Source organism: Mobula hypostoma, chromosome 22, assembly GCF_963921235.1.
Source record: "Mobula hypostoma chromosome 22, sMobHyp1.1, whole genome shotgun sequence".
Classification (NCBI taxonomy): domain Eukaryota; kingdom Metazoa; phylum Chordata; class Chondrichthyes; order Myliobatiformes; family Myliobatidae; genus Mobula; species Mobula hypostoma.
The window spans coordinates 59,087,049-59,110,600 of NC_086118.1; the positions used below are offsets into that span (position 1 = coordinate 59,087,049).

The 23,552-nt window shown below is 58.6% G+C and overlaps 1 protein-coding gene across 1 annotated transcript in view; it reads right to left on the reverse strand.

The window, feature by feature from the left end:
• Positions 1 to 647: 647 nt before the first annotated feature.
• ankrd40 (ankyrin repeat domain 40) overlaps positions 648 to 23,552 on the reverse strand; it is a 77,885-nt gene continuing 54,980 nt past the window's right edge. Inside the window, exon 5 of the mRNA XM_063030692.1 lies at positions 648 to 3,014. Coding sequence (XP_062886762.1) covers positions 2,874 to 3,014 — 141 coding nt within the window. The 3' untranslated portion in view covers positions 648 to 2,873. The remainder of the gene's footprint in view (positions 3,015 to 23,552) is intronic.

Consider the following 23,552-nt stretch of genomic DNA (forward strand, 5'->3'; position numbering starts at 1 on the left):
TTCAAAGGTTACAGGGAGAAGGCAGGAGAACGGGGCTCGATCAAATAGCAGACAATGGGTCAAATTACCGAATTCTGCTTGTGGACATGGTCTCCACTCCCGATGCCATATCCCCCATTCACTCCACTCCCTGTCTATTCCCCCTCATTCCACTCCCCACCCTTCCCCCTCCCCTTTCCCTCTTCCTCCCCAACACTCTACCCTCCCCCCTACCACCTTGTTTTGTCTCAGAGGAAGAGGAGATTCCCCTCACTTTGCTTGGGCCCAGCTCCTGAGGAGGATTTCTGGGCCTTGACTCTGATGAGCATTTTCAGCCATGTGGGGTCAGGATCACCCCTTTCCCTGATCTGGGAGATGGGGCAGCACGAAGCTTCAGCGGTCAGTGTCCAGGTGTGTGTCTCACACCTCCACCGTCCTCACGTGCAGCCAGCTTCAGACAGTCCCGGGACAGTGCGGGCAACCCACCCCCAGCAGCCCAGCCAGTCCTCGCCACTGGGAGCAACACCCTGACTGCTGGTCCCCGGCAGAACAAAACTACATCATCAACAGACCCCAGCTGAGAGGTTCTCTGTCTGAAATGTCAAAGGTTTATTCCCCTCAACACACACAAAATGCTGGAGGAACTCAGCAGGCCAGGCAGCATCTATGGAAAAGAGTACAGTCGGCATTTCCCCTCCATAGACACTGCCTGACCTGCTAAGTTCCTCCAGCATTTTGGATCTGGGATCAGCCATGATGGAACGGCAGAGCAGACTTGATGGGCTGAATGGCCTAATTCTGCTCCTGTGCCTTGTGGTCTTATGGACATTGTTCTCAGTCTCTGCATTAAATGCAAACCAAGTTTTATTAGTAACTATAATTAATATTGTGCAGTTATAATTTCTGAAAAGTGAGGTGTATAGAAAAATAGCAATATCTAAATGCACAGGCTGATGGAGTGGTGGTCAGCGGTCAGCTGTCAGCCACTGTACCAGGGTCTGGGAACTCTGCCGCCCCCCCGAGATCACCGAGAACAGGGTGTGAGATAGAAAATTAAAGGTCGTTTCCGGTTTAGTCCCGTCTGTCAAAAGATGAAATAAAAATGTGGGGTGTGTGGGAGGGGAATGGGGGGTGGGGGAGGGCCACTGCCCGCTGGGACCGCTCCTGGCTGAGCCCTGTGCCTGTGGGCAGTGCCAGGAGCATGGGAGAGGGCATGTCGCATTCACATGGACCTGTGTGCAGTCACCGGTGAAGAACAGCAGGGCCGAGGGCGACGGGTGAGCAGCCTGAAGGACAGAGGTGGGCGGGTGGGCAGGGCCAGCAGAAGTCGGCGGGTCTTGGTCGGGGCAGATGGGTGATGGGTGATGGGTGGGACCAGGGCCGTCAGTGGGAGACGCACGACTGGAAGGGACGATGATGTGGGCCCCGTTGGTGGGTCTGAGTCAAAGAGCAGGGCTGTGGTGGGGTTGACAGATGGACGAGGCTGGGAGAGGGAGGGAACTGACGGGACCGGTGTGTGGGGCTCAGGGACAGGTGGACGAGGCTGGGAGAGGGAGGGAGGTGATGGGGCTGGGAGACGGAGGGAACTGACGGGACCGGTGTGTGGGGCTCAGGGACAGGTGGACGAGGCTGGGAGAGGGAGGGAGGTGATGGGGCTGGGAGAGGGAGGGAACTGACGGGACCGGTGTGTGGGGCTCAGGGACAGGTGGACGAGGCTGGGAGAGGGAGGGAACTGACGGGACCGGTGTGTGGGGCTCAGGGTCAGACGGACGAGGCTGGGAGAGGGAGGGAGGTGATGGGGCTGGGAGAGGGAGGGAACTGACGGGACCGGTGTGTGGGGCTCAGGGTCAGATGGACGAGGCTGGGAGAGGGAGGGAGGTGATGGGGCTGGGAGACGGAGGGAACTGACGGGACCGGTGTGTGGGGCTCAGGGTCAGGTGGACGAGGCTGGGAGAGGGAGGGAGGTGATGGGGCTGGGAGAGGGAGGGAACTGACGGGACCGGTGTGTGGGGCTCAGGGACAGGTGGACGAGGCTGGGAGAGGGAGGGAACTGACGGGACCGGTGTGTGGGGCTCAGGGTCAGACGGACGAGGCTGGGAGAGGGAGGGAGGTGATGGGGCTGGGAGAGGGAGGGAACTGACGGGACCTGTGTGTGGGGCTCAGGGTCAGATGGACGAGGCTGGGAGAGGGAGGGAGGTGATGGGGCTGGGAGAGGGAGGGAACTGACGGGACCTGTGTGTGGGGCTCAGGGTCAGATGGACGAGGCTGGGAGAGGGAGGGAGGTGATGGGGCTGGGAGAGGGAGGGAACTGACGGGACCGGTGTGTGGGGCTCAGGGTCAGACGGATGAGGCTGGGAGAGGGAGGGAGGTGATGAGGATGGGAGAGGGAGGGAGGTGATGGGGCTGGGAGAGGGAGGGAACTGACGGGACCTGTGTGTGGGGCTCAGGGTCAGATGGACGAGGCTGGGAGAGGGAGGGAGGTGATGGGGCTGGGAGAGGGAGGGAACTGACGGGACTGGTGTGTGGGGCTCAGGGACAGATGGACGAGGCTGGGAGAGGGAGGGAGGTGATGGGGCTGGAGTTTAGGGCTCAGGGACAGATAGACACAGCTGGGGGAGAGGGAGAGATGTGTGGGGGAGAGGGAGAGATGTGTGGGGGAGGGGAACGGTGTGGGACAGAGACAGTTACGGGCAGCTCCACCACCACCACCTCAACCCCATCCCGAATTGTACTAAACAGACGGTAGACTGAGCTCCCCCAGACCCGAGACGAGAGGTGGTGCTGCCCTCCTCGCTTGACCGGACCTGCAAATGCCGACCTGCCCCACCGCCGTGCCCTCCCCTCTCCACGGGCTGGGACCGGGCCGCTGCTGGCCGCAGTATCGAGAGCAGCAGTCAGTAGATGAGTGTGGCTGCCCCCGGGTTGTAGCAGGGTCTCTCAGTCAGTGCCCCCGGCATCGACAGCACAGACCCCTCACAGCGTAACAGCACCAACTCCAGCTCCTGATAGTCCTGGAGCCTCGTCACATCCTTGTCCTGAAACGGCAAACAGATGTACAACATTCATCAACGATTCACCTTTCACAGGATCACGGCGAGTGGCAAGATGGCAGCACGTGGAGAACGCATCATCGTCATAGTGACAGGCGCGTCAATGTCACAGTGAGGGGTGTGGGGTCTGTCAGTGTCACAGTGAGGGGTGTGGGGTGTGTCAGTAATACAGTGAGGGGTGTGGGGTGTGTCAGTGTCACAGTGAGGGGTGTGGGGTCTGTCAGTGTCACAGTGAGGGGTGTGGGGTGTGTCAGTAATACAGTGACGGGTGTGGGGTGTGTCAGTGTCACGGTGAGGGGTGTGGGGTGTGTCAGTGTCACAGTGAGGGGTGTGGGGTGTGTCAGTAATACAGTGAGGGGTGTGGGGTGTGTCAGTGTCACGGTGAGGGGTGAGGGGTGTGGGGTGTGTCAGTGTCACAGTGAGGGGTGTGGGGTGTGTCAGTAATACAGTGAGGGGTGTGGGGTGTGTCAGTGTCACAGTGAGGGGTGTGGAGTGTGTCAGTGTCACAGTGAGGGGTGTGGGGTGTGTCAGTAATACAGTGAGGGGTGTGGGGTGTGTCAGTGTCATGGTGAGGGGTGTGGGGTGTGTCAGTGTCACAGTGAGGAGTGTGGGGTCTGTCAGTGTCACAGTGAGTGGTGTGGGGTGTGTCAGTGTCATGGTGAGGGGTGTGGGGTGTGTCAGTGTCACAGTGAGGAGTGTGGGGTGTGTCGGTGTCACAGTGAGGGGTGTGGGGTGTCAGTGTCACAGTGAGGGGTGTGGGGTGTGTCAGTAATACAGTGAGGGGTGTGGGGTGTGTCAGTGTCACAGTGAGGGGTGTGGGATCTGTCAGTGTCACAGTGAGGGGTGTGGGATCTGTCAGTGTCACAGTGAGGGGTGTGGGGTGTGTCGGTGTCACAGTGAGGGGTGTGAGGTGTGTCAGTGTCACAGTGAGGGGTGTGGGGTGTCAGTGTCACAGTGAGGGGTGTGGGGTGTGTCAGTAATACAGTGAGGGGTGTGGGGTGTGTCAGTAATACAGTGAGGGGTGTGGAGTGTGTCAGTGTCACAGTGAGGGGTGTGGGGTGTGTCAGTGATACAGTGAGGGGTGTGGGGTGTGTCAGTGTCACAGTGAGGGGTGTGAGGTGTGTCAGTGTCACAGTGAGGGGTGTGGGGTGTCAGTGTCACAGTGAGGGGTGTGGGGTGTGTCAGTAATACAGTGAGGGGTGTGGGGTGTGTCAGTGTTTACAGTGAGGGGTGTGGAGTCTGTCGGTGTCACAGTGAGGGGTGTGGGGTGTGTCAGTGTCACGGTGAGGGGTGTGGGTGTGTCAGTGATACAGTGAGGGGTGTGGGGTGTGTCAGTGTCACGGTGAGGAGTGTGGGGTGTGTCAGTGTCACAGTGAAGGGTGTGGAGTCTGTCGGTGTCACAGTGAGGGGTGTGGGGTGTGTCAGTGTCATGGTGAGCGGTGTGGGGTGTGTCAGTGTTTACAGTGAGGGGTGTGGGGGTGTCAGTGTCACAGTGAGGGGTGTGGGGTGTCAGTGTCATGGTGAGGGGTGTGGGGTCTGGCGTGTCACAGTGAGGGGTGTGGGGTGTGTCGGTGTTTACAGTGAGGGGTGTGGGATCTGTCAGTGTCACAGTGAGGGGTGTGGGGTCTGTCAGTGTCACAGTGAGGGGTGTGGGGTGTGTCAGTAATACAGTGAGGGGTGTGGGGTGTGTCAGTGTCACAGTGAGGGGTGTGGGGTCTGTCAGTGTCACAGTGAGGGGTGTGGGATCTGTCAGTGTCACAGTGAGGGGTGTGGGGTCTGTCAGTGTCACAGTGAGGGGTGTGGGGTGTGTCAGTAATACAGTGAGGGGTGTGGGTGTGTCGGTGTCACAGTGAGGGGTGTGAGGTGTGTCAGTGTCACAGTGAGGGGTGTGGGGTGTCAGTGTCACAGTGAGGGGTGTGGGGTGTGTCAGTGTCATGGTGAGGGGTGTGGGGTGTGTCAGTGATACAGTGAGGGGTGTGGGGTGTGTCAGTGTCATCGTGATGGGTGTGGGGTGTTTCAGTGATACAGTGAGGGGTGTGGGGTGTGTCAGTGTCACAGTGAGGGGTGTGGGGTGTGTCAGTGTCACAGTGAGGGGTGTGGGGTGTGTCGGTGATACAGTGAGGGGTGTGGGGTGTGTCAGTGATACAGTGAGGGGTGTGGGGTGTGTCGGTGATACAGTGAGGGATGTGGGGTGTGTCAGTGTCATGGTGAGGGGTGTGGGGTATATCAGTGTTTACAGTGAGGGGTGTGTCAGTCACAGTGAAGGGTGTGGAGTGTGTCAGTGTCAGGGTGAGGGGTGTGGGGTGTGTCAGTGTTTACAGTGAGGGGTGTGGGCTGTGTCAGTGTTTACAGTGAGGAGTGTGGGGTATGTCAGTGTCACAGTGAGGAGTGTGGGGGTGTCAGTGTCACAGTGAGGGGTGTGGGGTGTCAGTGTCATGGTGAGGGCTGTGGGGTCTGGCGTGTCACAGTGAGGGGTGTGGGGTGTGTCGGTGATACAGTGAGGGGTGTGGGTGTGTCAGTGTCACAGTGAGGGGTGTGGGGTGTGTCGGTGATACAGTGAGGGGTGTGGGGTGTGTCAGTGTTTACAGTGAGGGGTGTGGGGTGTGTTTGTGATACAGTGAGGGGTGTGGGGTGTGTCGGTGATACAGTGAGGGGTGTGGGGTGTGTCAGTGTCATGGTGAGGGGTGTGGGGTGTGTCAGTGATACAGTGAGGGGTGTGGGGTGTGTCAGTGTCATCGTGATGGGTGTGGGGTGTTTCAGTGATACAGTGAGGGGTGTGGGGTGTGTCAGTGTCACAGTGAGGGGTGTGGGGTGTGTCAGTGTCACAGTGAGGGGTGTGGGGTGTGTCGGTGATACAGTGAGGGGTGTGGGGTGTGTCAGTGATACAGTGAGGGGTGTGGGGTGTGTCGGTGATACAGTGAGGGATGTGGGGTGTGTCAGTGTCATGGTGAGGGGTGTGGGGTATATCAGTGTTTACAGTGAGGGGTGTGTCAGTCACAGTGAAGGGTGTGGAGTGTGTCAGTGTCAGGGTGAGGGGTGTGGGGTGTGTCAGTGTTTACAGTGAGGGGTGTGGGCTGTGTCAGTGTTTACAGTGAGGGGTGTGGGGTGTGTCAGTGTCACAGTGAGGAGTGTGGGGGTGTCAGTGTCACAGTGAGGGGTGTGGGGTGTCAGTGTCATGGTGAGGGCTGTGGGGTCTGGCGTGTCACAGTGAGGGGTGTGGGGTGTGTCGGTGATACAGTGAGGGGTGTGGGTGTGTCAGTGTCACAGTGAGGGGTGTGGGGTGTGTCGGTGATACAGTGAGGGGTGTGGGGTGTGTCAGTGTTTACAGTGAGGGGTGTGGGGTGTGTTTGTGATACAGTGAGGGGTGTGGGGTGTGTCGGTGATACAGTGAGGGGTGTGGGGTGTCAGTGTCACGGTGAGGGGTGTGGGGTGTGTCGGTGATACAGTGAGGGGTGTGGGGTGTCAGTGTTTACAGTGAGGGGTGTGGGGTGTCAGTGTCATGGTGAGGGGTGTGGGGTGTGTCGGTGTCACACTGAGGGGTGTGGGGTGTGTCAGTGTTTACAGTGAGGGGTGTGGGCTGTGTCAGTGTCTCAGTGAGGGGTGTGGGGTGTGTCAGTGTCACAGTGAGGAGTGTGGGGGTGTCAGTGTCACAGTGAGGGGTGTGGGGTGTCAGTGTCACACTGAGGGGTGTGGGGTGTGTCAGTGTTTACAGTGAGGGGTGTGGGCTGTGTCAGTGTTTACAGTGAGGGGTGTGGGGTGTCAGTGTCATGGTGAGGGCTGTGGGGTCTGGCGTGTCACAGTGAGGGGTGTGGGGTGTCAGTGATACAGTGAGGGGTGAGGGGTGTGTCGGTGTCACACTGAGGGGTGTATGGTGTATCAGTATCACAGTGAGGGGTGTGGGGTGTCAGTGATACAGTGAGGGCTGTGGGGTGTGTCAGTGTTTACAGTGAGGGGTGTGGGGTGTGTCAGTGATACAGTGAGGGGTGTGGGGTGTTAGTGTCACGGTGAGGGGTGTGGGGTGTGTCAGTGATACAGTGAGGGCTGTGGGGGGGTGTTAGTGTCACGGTGAGGGGTGTGGGGTGTGTCACTGTCACGGTGAGGGGTGTGGGGTGTGTCAGTGATACAGTGAGGGGTGTGGGGTGTGTCAGTGTCACAGTGAGGGGTGTGGGGTGTGTCAGTGTCACGGTGAGGGGTGTGGGGTGTGTCAGTGATACAGTGAGGGGTGTGGGGTGTGTCAGTGTCACAGTGAGGGGTGTGGGGTGTGTCGGTGATACAGTGAGGAGTGTGGGGTATGTCAGTGTCACAGTGAGGAGTGTGGGGTCTGTCAGTGTCACAGTGAGTGGTGTGGGGTCTGTCAGTGTCATGGTGAGGGGTGTGGGGTGTGTCAGTGTCACAGTGAGGAGTGTGGGGTGTGTCGGTGTCACAGTGAGGGGTGTGGGGTGTCAGTGTCACAGTGAGGGGTGTGGGGTGTGTCAGTAATACAGTGAGGGGTGTGGGGTGTGTCAGTGTCACAGTGAGGGGTGTGGGATCTGTCAGTGTCACAGTGAGGGGTGTGGGATCTGTCAGTGTCACAGTGAGGGGTGTGGGGTGTGTCGGTGTCACAGTGAGGGGTGTGAGGTGTGTCAGTGTCACAGTGAGGGGTGTGGGGTGTCAGTGTCACAGTGAGGGGTGTGGGGTGTGTCAGTAATACAGTGAGGGGTGTGGGGTGTGTCAGTAATACAGTGAGGGGTGTGGAGTGTGTCAGTGTCACAGTGAGGGGTGTGGGGTGTGTCAGTGATACAGTGAGGGGTGTGGGGTGTGTCGGTGTCACAGTGAGGGGTGTGAGGTGTGTCAGTGTCACAGTGAGGGGTGTGGGGTGTCAGTGTCACAGTGAGGGGTGTGGGGTGTGTCAGTAATACAGTGAGGGGTGTGGGGTGTGTCAGTGTTTACAGTGAGGGGTGTGGAGTCTGTCGGTGTCACAGTGAGGGGTGTGGGGTGTGTCAGTGTCACGGTGAGGGGTGTGGGTTTGTCAGTGATACAGTGAGGGGTGTGGGGTGTGTCAGTGTCACGGTGAGGAGTGTGGGGTGTGTCAGTGTCACAGTGAAGGGTGTGGAGTCTGTCGGTGTCACAGTGAGGGGTGTGGGGTGTGTCAGTGTCATGGTGAGCGGTGTGGGGTGTGTCAGTGTTTACAGTGAGGGGTGTGGGGGTGTCAGTGTCACAGTGAGGGGTGTGGGGTGTCAGTGTCATGGTGAGGGGTGTGGGGTCTGGCGTGTCACAGTGAGGGGTGTGGGGTGTGTCGGTGTTTACAGTGAGGGGTGTGGGATCTGTCAGTGTCACAGTGAGGGGTGTGGGGTCTGTCAGTGTCACAGTGAGGGGTGTGGGGTGTGTCAGTAATACAGTGAGGGGTGTGGGGTGTGTCAGTGTCACAGTGAGGGGTGTGGGGTCTGTCAGTGTCACAGTGAGGGGTGTGGGGTGTGTCAGTAATACAGTGAGGGGTGTGGGTGTGTCGGTGTCACAGTGAGGGGTGTGAGGTGTGTCAGTGTCACAGTGAGGGGTGTGGGGTGTCAGTGTCACAGTGAGGGGTGTGGGGTGTGTCAGTGTCATGGTGAGGGGTGTGGGGTGTGTCAGTGATACAGTGAGGGGTGTAGGGTGTGTCAGTGTCATCGTGATGGGTGTGGGGTGTTTCAGTGATACAGTGAGGGGTGTGGGGTGTGTCAGTGTCACAGTGAGGGGTGTGGGGTGTGTCAGTGTCACAGTGAGGGGTGTGGGGTGTGTGGGTGATACAGTGAGGGGTGTGGGGTGTGTCAGTGATACAGTGAGGGGTGTGGGGTGTGTCGGTGATACAGTGAGGGATGTGGGGTGTGTCAGTGTCATGGTGAGGGGTGTGGGGTATATCAGTGTTTACAGTGAGCGGTGTGTCAGTCACAGTGAAGGGTGTGGAGTGTGTCAGTGTCAGGGTGAGGGGTGTGGGGTGTGTCAGTGTTTACAGTGAGGGGTGTGGGCTGTGTCAGTGTTTACAGTGAGGGGTGTGGGGTGTGTCAGTGTCACAGTGAGGAGTGTGGGGGTGTCAGTGTCACAGTGAGGGGTGTGGGGTGTCAGTGTCATGGTGAGGGCTGTGGGGTCTGGCGTGTCACAGTGAGGGGTGTGGGGTGTGTCGGTGATACAGTGAGGGGTGTGGGTGTGTCAGTGTCACAGTGAAGGGGTGTGGGGTGTGTCGGTGATACAGTGAGGGGTGTGGGGTGTGTCAGTGTTTACAGTGAGGGGTGTGGGGTGTGTTTGTGATACAGTGAGGGGTGTGGGGTGTGTCGGTGATACAGTGAAGCGTGTGGGGTGTCAGTGTCACGGTGAGGGGTGTGGGGTGTGTCGGTGATACAGTGAGGGGTGTGGGGTGTCAGTGTTTACAGTGAGGGGTGTGGGGTGTCAGTGTCATAGTGAGGGGTGTGGGGTGTGTCGGTGTCACACTGAGGGGTGTGGGGTGTGTCAGTGTTTACAGTGAGGGGTGTGGGCTGTGTCAGTGTCTCAGTGAGGGGTGTGGGGTGTGTCAGTGTCACAGTGAGGAGTGTGGGGGTGTCAGTGTCACAGTGAGGGGTGTGGGGTGTCAGTGTCACACTGAGGGGTGTGGGGTGTGTCAGTGTTTACAGTGAGGGGTGTGGGCTGTGTCAGTGTTTACAGTGAGGGGTGTGGGGTGTGTCAGTGTCACAGTGAGGAGTGTGGGGGTGTCAGTGTCACAGTGAGGGGTGTGGGGTGTGTCAGTGTCACAGTGAGGAGTGTGGGGGTGTCAGTGTCACAGTGAGGGGTGTGGGGTGTCAGTGTCATGGTGAGGGCTGTGGGGTCTGGCGTGTCACAGTGAGGGGTGTGGGGTGTCAGTGATACAGTGAGGGGTGAGGGGTGTGTCGGTGTCACACTGAGGGGTGTGTGGTGTGTCAGTATCACAGTGAGGGGTGTGGGGTGTCAGTGATACAGTGAGGGCTGTGGGGTGTGTCAGTGTTTACAGTGAGGGGTGTGGGGTGTCAGTGTCATGGTGAGGAGTGTGGGGTGTGTCAGTGATACAGTGAGGGGTGTGGGGTGTGTCAGTGATACAGTGAGGGGTGTGGGGTGTTAGTGTCACGGTGAGGGGTGTGGGGTGTGTCAGTGATACAGTGAGGAGTGTGGGGTATGTCAGTGTCACAGTGAGGGGTGTGGGGTGCGTCAGTGTTTACAGTGAGGGGTATGGGGTATGACAGTGATACAGTGAGGGGTGTGGGGTGTGTCAGTGTCACGGTGAGGGGTGTGGGGTGTGTCAGTGTCTTCGTGAGGGGTGTGGGGTGTGTCAGTGTTTACAGTGAGGGGTGTGGGGTGTGTCGGTGATACAGTGAGGGGTGTGGGGTGTGTCAGTGTCACAGTGAGGGGTGTGGGGTGTGTCAGTGTTTACAGTGAGGGGTGTGGGGTGTGTCGGTGATACAGTGAGGGGTGTGGGGTGTGTCTGTGTTCACAGTGAGGGGTGTGGGGTGTGTCAGTGTCACAGTGAGGGGTGTGGGGTGTGTCAGTGATACAGTGAGGGGTGTGGGGTGTCAGTGTCATGGTGAGGGGTGTGGGGTGTGTCGGTGATACAGTGAGGGGTGTGGGGTGTGTCAGTGTTTACAGTGAGGGGTGTGGGGTGTGTCAGTGTCACAGTGAGGGGTGTGGGGGTGTCAGTGTCACAGTGAACGGTGTGGGGTGTCTCAGTGATACAGTGAGGGCTGTGGGGCGTGTCAGTGTTTACAGTGAGGGGTGTGGGGTGTGTCAGTGTCACGGTGAGGGGTGTGGTGTGTGTCAGTGTCACAGTGAGGGGTGTGGGGTGTGTCAGTGTCACAGTGAGGGGTGTGGGTGTGTCAGTGTCACAGTGAGGGGTGTGGGGTGTGTCAGTGTCACGGTGAGGGGTGTGGGGTCTGTCAGTGTCACAGTGAGGGGTGTGGGGTGTGTCAGTGTCACAGTGAGGAGTGTGGGGTGTGTCAGTGTCACGGTGAGGGGTGTGGGGTGTGTTTGTGATACAGTGAGGGGTGTGGGGTGTGTCGGTGATACAGTGAGGGGTGTGGGGTGTGTCAGTGTCATGGTGAGGGGTGTGGGGTGTCAGTGTCACGGTGAGGGGTGTGGGGTGTGTCGGTGATACAGTGAGGGGTGTGGGGTGTGTCGGTGATACAGTGAGGGGTGTGGGGGGTGTCAGTGTCACGGTGAGGGGTGTGGGGTGTGTCGGTGATACAGTGAGGGGTGTGGGGTGTGTCGGTGTCACAGTGAGGGGTGTGGGGTCTGTCAGTGTCACAGTGAGGGGTGTGGGGTGTGTCAGTGATACAGTGAGGGGTGTGGGGTGTGTCAGTGTCATGGTGAGGGGTGTGGGGTATATCAGTGTTTACAGTGAGGGGTGTGTCGGTGATACAGTGAGGGATGTGGGGTGTGTCAGTGTCAGGGTGAGGGGTGTGGGGTGTGTCAGTGTTTACAGTGAGGGGTGTGGGCTGTGTCAGTGTTTACAGTGAGGGGTGTGGGGTGTGTCAGTGTCACAGTGAGGAGTGTGGGGTGTGTCAGTGTCACAGTGAGGGGTGTGGGGTGTCAGTGTCATGGTGAGGGCTGTGGGGTCTGGCGTGTCACAGTGAGGGGTGTGGGGTGTCAGTGATACAGGGAGGGGTGTGGGGTGTGTCAGTGATACAGTGAGGGGTGAGGGGTGTGTCGGTGTCACAGTGAGGGGTGTGGGGTGTGTCAGTATCACAGTGAGGGCTGTGGGGTGTGTCAGTGTTTACAGTGAGGGGTGTGGGGTGTGTCAGTGATACAGTGAGGGGTGTGGGGTGTCAGTGTCATGGTGAGGAGTGTGGGGTGTGTCAGTGATACAGTGAGGGGTGTGGGGTGTGTCAGTGATACAGTGAGGGGTGTGGGGTGTTAGTGTCACGGTGAGGGGTGTGGGGTGTGTCAGTGTCACGGTGAGGGGTGTGGGGTGTGTCAGTCATACAGTGAGGGGTGTGGGGTGTGTCAGTGTCACAGTGAGGGGTGTGGGGTGTGTCAGTGTCACGGTGAGGGGTGTGGGGTGTGTCAGTGATACAGTGAGGGGTGTGGGGTGTGTCAGTGTCACAGTGAGGAGTGTGGGGTATGTCAGTGTCACAGTGAGGGGTGTGGGGTGTGTCAGTGTCACAGTGAACGGTGTGGGGTGTGTCGGTGTCACAGTGAGGGGTTTGGAGTGTGTCAGTGATACAGTGAGGGGTGTGGGGTGTGTCAGTGTCACGGTGAGGGGTGTGGGGTGTGTCAGTGTCTTCGTGAGGGGTGTGGGGTGTGTCAGTGTTTACAGTGAGGGGTGTGGGGTGTGTCGGTGATACAGTGAGGGGTGTGGGGTGTGTCAGTGTCACAGTGAGGGGTGTGGGGTGTCAGTGTCACAGTGAGGAGTGTGGGGTGTGTCGGTGATACAGTGAGGGGTGTGGGGTGTCAGTGTCACAGTGAGGGGTGTGGGGTGTGTCAGTGTCTTCGTGAGGGGTGTGGGGTGTGTCGGTGATACAGTGAGGAGTGTGGAGTGTGTCAGTGATACAGTGAGGGGTGTGGGGTGTGTCAGTGTCACAGTGAGGGGTGTGGGTTGTGTCAGTGTTTACAGTGAGGGGTGTGGGGTGTGTCAGTGTCACAGTGAGGGGTGTGGGTGTGTCAGTGTCACAGTGAGGGGTGTGGGGTGTGTCAGTGTCATGGTGAGGGGTGTGGTGTGTCAGTGTCACAGTGAGGGGTGTGGGGTGTGTCGGTGATACAGTGAGGAGTGTGGAGTGTGTCAGTGATACAGTGAGGGGTGTGTCAGTGTCACAGTGAGGGGTGTGGGGTGTGTCAGTGTCACAGTGAGGGGTGTGGGGTGTGTCAGTGATACAGTGAGGGGTGTGGGGTGTCAGTGTCACAGTGAACGGTATGGGGTGTCTCAGTGATACAGTGAGGGGTGTGGGGCGTGTCAGTGTTTACAGTGAGGGGTGTGGGGTGTGTCAGTGTCACGGTGAGGGGTGTGGGTTGTGTCAGTGTTTACAGTGAGGGGTGTGGGGTGTGTCAGTGTCACAGTGAGGGGTGTGGGTGTGTCAGTGTCACAGTGAGGGGTGTGAGCTGTGTCGGTGATACAGTGAGGGGTGTGGGGTGTGTCAGTGTCACAGTGAGGGGTGTGGGGTGTGTCAGTGTCTTCGTGAGGGGTGTGGGGTGTGTCAGTGTTTACAGTGAGGGGTGTGGGGTGTGTCGGTGATACAGTGAGGGGTGTGGGGTGTGTCAGTGTCACAGTGAGGGGTGTGGGGTGTGTCAGTGATACAGTGAGGGGTGTGGGGTGTGTCAGTGACACAGTGAACGGTGTGGGGTGTGTCAGTGTTACAGTGGGGGGTGTGGGGTGTGTCAGTGTCACAGTGAGGGGTGTGGGGTGTGTCAGTGTCATGGTGAGGGGTGTGGGGTGTGTCAGTGATACAGTGAGGGGTGTGGGGTGTGTCAGTGTCACAGTGAGGGGTGTGGGGTGTGTCGGTGATACAGTGAGGGGTGTGGGGTGTGTCAGTGTTTACAGTGAGGGGTGTGGGGTGTGTTTGTGATACAGTGAGGGGTGTAGGGTGTGTCAGTGTCATGGTGAGGGGTGTGGGGTGTGTCAGTGTCACAGTGAGGGGTGTGGGGTGTGTTTGTGATACAGTGAGGGGTGTGGGGTGTGTCAGTGTCATGGTGAGGGGTGTGGGGTGTGTCAGTGATACAGTGAGGGGTGTGGGGTGTGTCAGTGTCATGGTGAGGGGTGTGGGGTGTCAGTGTCACAGTGAGGGGTGTGGGCTGTGTCGGTGATACAGTGAGGGGTGTGGGGTGTGTCGGTGATACAGTGAGGGGTGTGGGGTGTGTCAGTGTTTACAGTGAGGGGTGTGGGGTGTGTCAGTGTCATGGTGAGGGGTGTGGGCTGTGTCAGTGTCACAGTGAGGGGTGTGGGGTGTGTCAGTATCACGGTGAGGGCTGTGGGGTGTGTCAGTGTTTACAGTGAGGGGTGTGGGGTGTGTCAGTGTCATGGTGAGGGGTGTGGGGTGTGTCAGTGTCACACTGAGGGGTGTGGGGTGTGTCAGTGATACAGTGAGGGGTGTGGGGTGTGTCAGTATCACGGTGAGGGCTGTGGGGTGTGTCAGTGTTTACAGTGAGGGGTGTGGGGTGTGTCAGTGTCATGGTGAGGGGTGTGGGGTGTGTCAGTGTCACACTGAGGGGTGTGGGGTGTGTCAGTGATACAGTGAGGGGTGTGGGGTGTGTCAGTATCACGGTGAGGGCTGTGGGGTGTGTCAGTGTTTACAGTGAGGGGTGTGGGGTGTGTCAGTGTCATGGTGAGGGGTGTGGGGTGTGTCAGTGTCACACTGAGGGGTGTGGGGTGTGTCAGTGATACAGTGAGGAGTGTGGGGGTGTCAGTGATACAGTGAGGAGTGTGGGGGTGTCAGTGATACAGTGAGGGGTGTGGGGTGTGTCAGTGTCACAGTGAGGGGTGAGGGGTGTGTCGGTGATACAGTGAGGAGTGTGGGGTGTGTCAGTGATACAGTGAGGGGTGTGGGGTGTGTCAGTGTCATGGTGAGGGGTGTGGGGTATGTCAGTGTTTACAGTGAGGGGTGTGGGGTGTGTCAGTGATACAGTGAGGGGTGTGGGGTGTGTCAGTGTCACGGTGAGGGGTGTGGGGTGTGTCAGTGATACAGTGAGGGATGTGGGGTGTGTCAGTGTTTACAGTGAGGGGTGTGGGGTGTGTTTGTGATACAGTGAGGGGTGTGGGGTGTGTTTGTGATACAGTGAGAGGTGTGGGGTGTGTCGGTGATACAGTGAGGGGTGTAGGGTGTGTCAGTGTCATGGTGAGGGGTGTGGGGTGTGTCAGTGATACAGTGAGGGGTGTCGGGTGTGTCAGTGATACAGTGAGGGGTGTGGGCTGTGTCAGTGTCATGGTGAGGGGTGTGGGGTGTCAGTGTCACAGTGAGGGGTGTGGGCTGTGTCGGTGATACAGTGAGGGGTGTGGGGTGTGTTTGTGATACAGTGAGGGGTGTGGGGTGTGTCGGTGATACAGTGAGGGGTGTGGGGTGTGTCAGTGATACAGTGAGGGGTGTGGGGTGTGTTTGTGATACAGTGAGGGGTGTGGGGTGTGTCAGTGTCACAGTGAGGGTGTGGGGTGTGTCAGTGTCACAGTGACGGGTGTGGGGTGTGTCAGTGTCACAGTGAGGGGTGTGGGGTTTGTCAGTGTCACAGTGAGGGGTGTGGGGTGTGTCAGTGTCACAGTGAATGGTGTGGGGTGTGTCAGTGTCACAGTGAGGGGTGTGGGGTGTGTCGTTGATACAGTGAGGGGTGTGGGCTGTGTCAGTGTCACAGTGAGGGGTGTGGGGTGTGTCAGTGTCACAGTGAATGGTGTGGGGTGTGTCGGTGATACAGTGAGGGGTGTGGGGTGTGTCAGTGATACAGTGAGGGGTGTGGGGTGTGTCAGTGTTTGCAGTGAGGGGTGTGGGGTGTGTCAGTGATACAGTGAGGGGTGTGGGGTGTGTCAGTGTCACAGTGAGGGGTGTGGGCTGTGTCAGTGTCACAGTGAGGGGTGTGGGGTGTGTCAGTGTCACGGTGAGGGGTGTGGGGTGTGTCAGTGTTTACAGTGAGGGGTGTGGGGTGTGTCAGTGTCAGGGTGAGGGGTGTGGGGTGTGTCAGTGTCACAGTGAGGGGTGTGGGGTGTGTCGGTGATACAGTGAGGAGTGTGGGGTGTGTCAGTGATACAGTGAGGGGTGTGGGGTGTGTCAGTGTCACAGTGACGGGTGTGGGGTGACAGTCTCACACTGAGGGGTGTGGGGTGTGTCAGTGATACAGTGAGGGGTGTGGGGTCTGTCAGTGTCACAGTGAGGGGTGTGGGGTGTTTCAGTGATACAGTGAGGAGTGTGGGGTGTGTCAGTGTCACGGTGAGCGGTGTGGGGTGTGTCAGTGTCATGGTGAGGGGTGTGGGGTGTGTCAGTGATACAATGAGGGGTGTGGGGTGTGTCAGTGTCACAGTGAGGGTGTGGGGTGTGTCAGTGTCACAGTGAGGGGTGTGGGGTGTTTCAGTGATACAGTGAGGGGTGTGGGGTCTGTCAGTGTCACAGTGAGGGGTGTGGGGTCTGTCAGTGTCACAGTGAGGGGTGTGGGGTGTGTCAGTGTCACAGTGAGGGGTGTGGGGTCTGTCAGTGTCACAGTGAGGGGTGTGGGGTGTGTCAGTAATACAGTGAGGGGTGTGGGGTGTGTCAGTGTCACGGTGAGGGGTGTGGGGTGTGTCAGTGTCACGGTGAGGGGTGTGGGGTGTGTCAGTATCACAGTGAGGGGTGTGGGGTGTGTCAGTGATACAGTGAGGGGTGTGGGGTGTGTCAGTGTCATGGTGAGGGGTGTGGGGTGTGTCAGTGATACAGTGAGGGGTGTGGGGTCTGTCAGTGTCACAGTGAGGGGTGTGGGGTGTGTCAGTGATACAGTGAGGGGTGTGGGGTGTGTCAGTGTCACAGTGAGGGGTGTGGGTTGTGTCAGTGATACAGTGAGGGGTGTGGGCTGTGTCGGTGTCACAGTGAGGGGTGTGGGGTGTGTCAGTGTTTACAGTGAGGGGTGTGGGGTGTGTCAGTGTCACGGTGAGGAGTGTGGGGTGTGTAAGTGTCATGGTGAGGGGTGTGGGGTGTGTCAGTGATACAGTGAGGGGTGTGGGGTGTGTCAGTGTCACAGTGAGGGTGTGGGGTGTGTCAGTGTCACAGTGAGGGGTGTGGGGTGTTTCAGTGATACAGTGAGGGGTGTGGGGTGTGTCGGTGTCACAGTGAGGGGTGTGGGGTGTGTCAGTGTTTACAGTGAGGGGTGTGGGGTGTGTCAGTGTCACGGTGAGGGGTGTGGGGTGTGTCAGTGTCACAGTGAGGGGTGTGGGGTGTGTCAGTGATACAGTGAGGGGTGTGGGGTGTGTCAGTGTCACAGTGAGGGTGTGGGGTGTGTCAGTGTCACACTGAGGGGTGTGGGGTGTGTCGGTGATACAGTGAGGAGTGTGGGGTGTGTCAGTGTCACAGTGAGGGGTGTGGGGTGTGTTTGTGATACAGTGAGGGGTGTGGGGTGTCAGTGTCATGGTGAGGGGTGTGGGGTGTGTCGGTGATACAGTGAGGGGTGTGGGGTGTGTCAGTGTCACAGTGAGGGGTGTGGGGTGTGTCAGTGATACAGTGAGGGGTGTGGGGTGTCAGTGTCATGGTGAGGGGTGTGGGGTGTGTCGGTGATACAGTGAGGGGTGTGGGGTGTGTCAGTGTCACAGTGAGGGGTGTGGGGTGTGTTTGTGATACAGTGAGGGGTGTGGGGTGTCAGTGTCATGGTGAGGGGTGTGGGGTGTGTCGGTGATACAGTGAGGGGTGTGGGGTGTGTCAGTGTCACAGTGAGGGGTGTGGGGTGTGTCAGTGTCATGGTGAGGGGTGTGGGGTGTGTCAGTGTCACAGTGAGGGGTGTGGGGTGTGTCAGTGTCACGGTGAGGGGTGTGGGGTGTGTCAGTGTCACAGTGAGGGGTGTGGGGTGTGTCAGTGATACAGTGAGGGGTGTGGGGTGTGTCAGTGTCACAGTGAGGGGTGTGGGGTGTGTCAGTGTCACAGTGAGGGGTGTGGGGTGTGTCGGTGATACAGTGAGGAGTGTGGGGTGTGTCAGTGTCACAGTGAGGGGTGTGGGGTGTGTTTGTGATACAGTGAGGGGTGTGGGGTGTGTCAGTGTCATGGTGAGGGGTGTGGGGTGTGTCGGAGATACAGTGAGGGGTGTGGGGTGTGTCAGTGTCACAGTGAGGGGTGTGGGGTGTGTCAGTGATACAGTGAGGGGTGTGGGGTGTCAGTGTCATGGTGAGGGGTGTGGGGTGTGTCGGTGATACAGTGAGGGGTGTGGGGTGTGTCAGTGTCACAGTGAGGGGTGTGGGGTGTGTCGGTGATACAGTGAGGGGTGTGGGGTGTGTCAGTGTCACAGTGAGGGGTGTGGGGTGTGTCGGTGATACAGTGAGGGGTGTGGGGTGTGTCAGTGATACAGTGAGGGGTGTGGGGTGTGTCAGTGTTTGCAGTGAGGGGTGTGGGGTGTGTCAGTGATACAGTGAGGGGTGTGGGGTGTGTCAGTGTCACAGTGAGGGGTGTGGGGCTGTGTCAGTGTCACAGTGAGGGGTGTGGGGTGTGTCAGTGTCATGGTGAGGGGTGTGGGGTGTGTCAGTGTTTACAGTGAGGGGTGTGGGGTGTGTCAGTGTCATGGTGAGGGGTGTGGGGTGTGTCAGTGTCACAGTGAGGGGTGTGGGGTGTGTCGGTGATACAGTGAGGAGTGTGGGGTGTGTCAGTGATACAGTGAGGGGTGTGGGGTGTGTCAGTGTCACAGTGACGGGTGTGGGGTGACAGTCTCACACTGAGGGGTGTGGGGTGTGTCAGTGATACAGTGAGGGGTGTGGGGTCTGTCAGTGTCACAGTGAGGGGTGTGGGGTGTTTCAGTGATACAGTGAGGAGTGTGGGGTGTGTCAGTGTCACGGTGAGCGGTGTGGGGTGTGTCAGTGTCATGGTGAGGGGTGTGGGGTGTGTCAGTGATACAATGAGGGGTGTGGGGTGTGTCAGTGTCACAGTGAGGGTGTGGGGTGTGTCAGTGTCACAGTGAGGGGTGTGGGGTGTTTCAGTGATACAGTGAGGGGTGTGGGGTCTGTCAGTGTCACAGTGAGGGGTGTGGGGTGTGTCAGTGTCACAGTGAGGGGTGTGGGGTCTGTCAGTGTCACAGTGAGGGGTGTGGGGTGTGTCAGTAATACAGTGAGGGGTGTGGGGTGTGTCAGTGTCACGGTGAGGGGTGTGGGGTGTGTCAGTGTCACAGTGAGGGGTGTGGGGTGTGTCAGTATCACAGTGAGGGGTGTGGGGTGTGTCAGTGATACAGTGAGGGGTGTGGGGTGTGTCAGTGTCATGGTGAGGGGTGTGGGGTGTGTCAGTGATACAGTGAGGGGTGTGGGGTCTGTCAGTGTCACAGTGAGGGGTGTGGGGTGTGTCAGTGATACAGTGAGGGGTGTGGGGTGTGTCAGTGTCACAGTGAGGGGTGTGGGTTGTGTCAGTGATACAGTGAGGGGTGTGGGCTGTGTCGGTGTCACAGTGAGGGGTGTGGGGTGTGTCAGTGTTTACAGTGAGGGGTGTGGGGTGTGTCAGTGTCACGGTGAGGAGTGTGGGGTGTGTAAGTGTCATGGTGAGGGGTGTGGGGTGTGTCAGTGATACAGTGAGGGGTGTGGGGTGTGTCAGTGTCACAGTGAGGGTGTGGGGTGTGTCAGTGTCACAGTGAGGGGTGTGGGGTGTTTCAGTGATACAGTGAGGGGTGTGGGGTGTGTCGGTGTCACAGTGAGGGGTGTGGGGTGTGTCAGTGTTTACAGTGAGGGGTGTGGGGTGTGTCTGTGTCACAGTGAGGGGTGTGGGGTGTGTCAGTGTCACAGTGAGGGGTGTGGGGTGTGTCAGTGATACAGTGAGGGGTGTGGGGTGTGTCAGTGTCACAGTGAGGGTGTGGGGTGTGTCAGTGTCACACTGAGGGGTGTGGGGTGTGTCGGTGATACAGTGAGGAGTGTGGGGTGTGTCAGTGTCACAGTGAGGGGTGTGGGGTGTGTTTGTGATACAGTGAGGGGTGTGGGGGTGTCAGTGTCATGGTGAGGGGTGTGGGGTGTGTCGGTGATACAGTGAGGGGTGTGGGGTGTGTCAGTGTCACAGTGAGGGGTGTGGGGTGTGTCAGTGATACAGTGAGGGGTGTGGGGTGTGTCAGTGTCATGGTGAGGGGTGTGGGGTGTGTCGGTGATACAGTGAGGGGTGTGGGGTGTGTCAGTGTCACAGTGAGGGGTGTGGGGTGTGTTTGTGATACAGTGAGGGGTGTGGGGTGTCAGTGTCATGGTGAGGGGTGTGGGGTGTGTCGGTGATACAGTGAGGGGTGTGGGGTGTGTCAGTGTCACAGTGAGGGGTGTGGGGTGTGTCAGTGTCATGGTGAGGGGTGTGGGGTGTGTCAGTGTCACAGTGAGGGGTGTGGGGTGTGTCAGTGTCAGGGTGAGGGGTGTGGGGTGTGTCAGTGTCACAGTGAGGGGTGTGGGGTGTGTCAGTGATACAGTGAGGGGTGTGGGGTGTGTCAGTGTCACAGTGAGGGGTGTGGGGTGTGTCAGTGATACAGTGAGGGGTGTGGGGTGTGTCAGTGTCACAGTGAGGGGTGTGGGGTGTGTCAGTGATACAGTGAGGGATGTGGGGTGTGTCGGTGATACAGTGAGGGATGTGGGGTGTGTCAGTGATACAGTGAGGAGTGTGGGGTGTGTCAGTGTCAGGGTGAGGGGTGTGGGGTGTGTCAGTGTCACAGTGAGGGGTGTGGGGTGTGTCAGTGATACAGTGAGGGGTGTGGGGTGTGTCAGTGTCACAGTGAGGGGTGCGGGGTGTGTCAGTGTCACAGTGAGGGGTGTGGGTGTGTCAGTGATACAGTGAGGGGTGTGGGGTGTGTCAGTGTCACAGTGAGGGGTGTGGGGTGTGTCAGTGTCACAGTGAGGGGTGTGGGGTGTGTCAGTGTCACAGTGAGGGGTGTGGGGTGTGTCAGTGTCACAGTGAGGGGTGTGGGGTGTGTCAGTGATACAGTGAGGGGTGTGGGGTGTGTCAGTGTCACAGTGAGGGGTGTGGGGTGTGTCAGTGTCACGGTGAGGGGTGTGGGGTGTGTCAGTGATACAGTGAGGGGTGTGGGGTGTGTCAGTGTCATGGTGAGGGGTGTGGGGTGTGTCAGTGATACAGTGAGGGGTGTGGGGTGTGTCAGTGTCACAGTGAGGGGTGTGGGGTGTGTCAGTGTCACAGTGAGGGGTGTGGGGTTGTCAGTGTAGTGAGGGGTGGTGTCAGTGGTGAGTGTCAGTGTAAGTGGGGTGGGTGTGTCAGTGGGGTTGAGGGTGGGGGTGGTGGGCAGGGGTGTGGGGTGTGTCAGTGATACAGTGAGGGGTGTGGGGTGTGTCAGTGTCACAGTGAGGGGTGTGGGGTGTGTCAGTGATACAGTGAGGGGTGTGGGGTGTGTCAGTGTCACAGTGAGGGCTGTGGGGTGTGTCAGTGTCACGGTGAGGGGTGTGGGGTGTGTCAGTGATACAGTGAGGGGTGTGGGGTGTCAGTGTCATGGTGAGGGGTGTGGGGTGTGTCAGTGATACAGTGAGGGGTGTGGGGTGTGTCAGTGTCACAGTGACGGGTGTGGGGTGTGTCAGTGTCACAGTGAGGGGTGTGGGGTGTGTCAGTGTCATGGTGAGGGGTGTGGGGTGTGTCAGTGATACAGTGAGGGGTGTGGGGTGTGTCAGTGTCATGGTGAGGGGTGTGGGGTGTGTCAGTGATACAGTGAGGGGTGTGGGGTGTGTCAGTGTCATGGTGAGGGGTGTGGGGTGTGTCAGTGATACAGTGAGGGGTGTGGGGTGTGTCAGTGTCATGGTGAGGGGTGTGGGGTGTCAGTGTCACAGTGAGGGGTGTGAGCTGTGTCGGTGATACAGTGAGGGGTGTGGGGTGTGTCACTGTCACAGTGAGGGGTGTGGGGTGTGTCAGTGTCACAGTGAGGGGTGAGGGCTGTGTCAGTGTTTACAGTGAGGGGTGAGGGGTGTGTCAGTGTCATGGTGAGGGGTGTGGGGTGTGTCAGTGTTTACAGTGAGGGGTGTGGGGTGTGTCAGTGTCATGGTGAGCGGTGTGGGGTGTGTCAGTGTTTACAGTGAGGGGTGTGGGGTGTGTCAGTGTCACAGTGAGGGGTGTGGGGTGTGTCAGTGTCATGGTGAGGGGTGCGGGGTGTGTCAGTGTCACAGTGAGGGGTGTGGGGTGTGTTTGTGATACAGTGAGGGGTGTGGGGTGTGTCAGTGTCATGGTGAGGGGTGTGGGGTGTGTCAGTGATACAGTGAGGGGTGTGGGGTGTGTCAGTGTCACAGTGAGGGGTGTGGGGTGTGTCAGTGATACAGTGAGGGGTGTGGGGTGTGTCAGTGTCACAGTGAGGAGTGTGGGGTGTGTCAGTGTCACAGTGAGGGGTGAGGGGTGTGTCAGTGATACAGTGAGGGATGTGGGGTGTGTCAGTGATACAGTGAGGAGTGTGGGGTGTGTCAGTGTCAGGGTGAGGGGTGTGGGGTGTGTCAGTGTCACAGTGAGGGGTGTGGGGTGTGTCAGTGTCACAGTGAAGGGTGTGGGGTGTGTTTGTGATACAGTGAGGGGTGCGGGGTGTGTCGGTGATACAGTGAGGGGTGCGGGGTGTGTCAGTGTCACAGTGAGGGGTGTGGGGTGTGTTTGTGATACAGTGAGGGGTGTGGGGTGTGTCAGTGTCACGGTGAGGGGTGTGGGGTGTGTCAGTGATACAGTGAGGGGTGTGGGGTGTGTCAGTGTCACAGTGAGGGGTGTGGGGTGTGTCGGTGATACAGTGAGGGTGAGGGGTGTGTCAGTGTCACAGTGAGGGCTGTGGGGTGTGTCAGTGTCACGGTGAGGGGTGTGGGGTGTGTCAGTGATACAGTGAGGGGTGTGGGGTGTCAGTGTCATGGTGAGGGGTGTGGGGTGTGTCAGTGATACAGTGAGGGGTGTGGGGTGTGTCAGTGTCACAGTGACGGGTGTGGGGTGTGTCAGTGTCACAGTGAGGGGTGTGGGGTGTGTCAGTGTCATGGTGAGGGGTGTGGGGTGTGTCAGTGATACAGTGAGGGGTGTGGGGTGTGTCAGTGTCATGGTGAGGGGTGTGGGGTGTGTCAGTGATACAGTGAGGGGTGTGGGGTGTGTCAGTGTCATGGTGAGGGGTGTGGGGTGTGTCAGTGATACAGTGAGGGGTGTGGGGTGTGTCAGTGTCATGGTGAGGGGTGTGGGGTGTCAGTGTCACAGTGAGGGGTGTGAGCTGTGTCGGTGATACAGTGAGGGGTGTGGGGTGTGTCACTGTCACAGTGAGGGGTGTGGGGTGTGTCAGTGTCACAGTGAGGGGTGAGGGCTGTGTCAGTGTTTACAGTGAGGGGTGAGGGGTGTGTCAGTGTCATGGTGAGGGGTGTGGGGTGTGTCAGTGTTTACAGTGAGGGGTGTGGGGTGTGTCAGTGTCATGGTGAGCGGTGTGGGGTGTGTCAGTGTTTACAGTGAGGGGTGTGGGGTGTGTCAGTGTCACAGTGAGGGGTGTGGGGTGTGTCAGTGTCATGGTGAGGGGTGCGGGGTGTGTCAGTGTCACAGTGAGGGGTGTGGGGTGTGTTTGTGATACAGTGAGGGGTGTGGGGTGTGTCAGTGTCATGGTGAGGGGTGTGGGGTGTGTCAGTGATACAGTGAGGGGTGTGGGGTGTGTCAGTGTCACAGTGAGGAGTGTGGGGTGTGTCAGTGATACAGTGAGGGGTGTGGGGTGTGTCAGTGTCACAGTGAGGAGTGTGGGGTGTGTCAGTGTCACAGTGAGGGGTGTGGGGTGTGACAGTGATACAGTGAGGGGTGTGGGGTGTGTCAGTGTCACAGTGAGGAGTGTGGGGTGTGTCAGTGTCACAGTGAGGGGTGAGGGCTGTGTCGGTGATACAGTGAGGGGTGTGGGGTGTCAGTGTCACAGTGAGGGGTGCGGGGTGTGTCAGTGATACAGTGAGGGGTGTGGGGTGTGTCAGTGTCACAGTGAGGAGTGTGGGGTGTGTCAGTG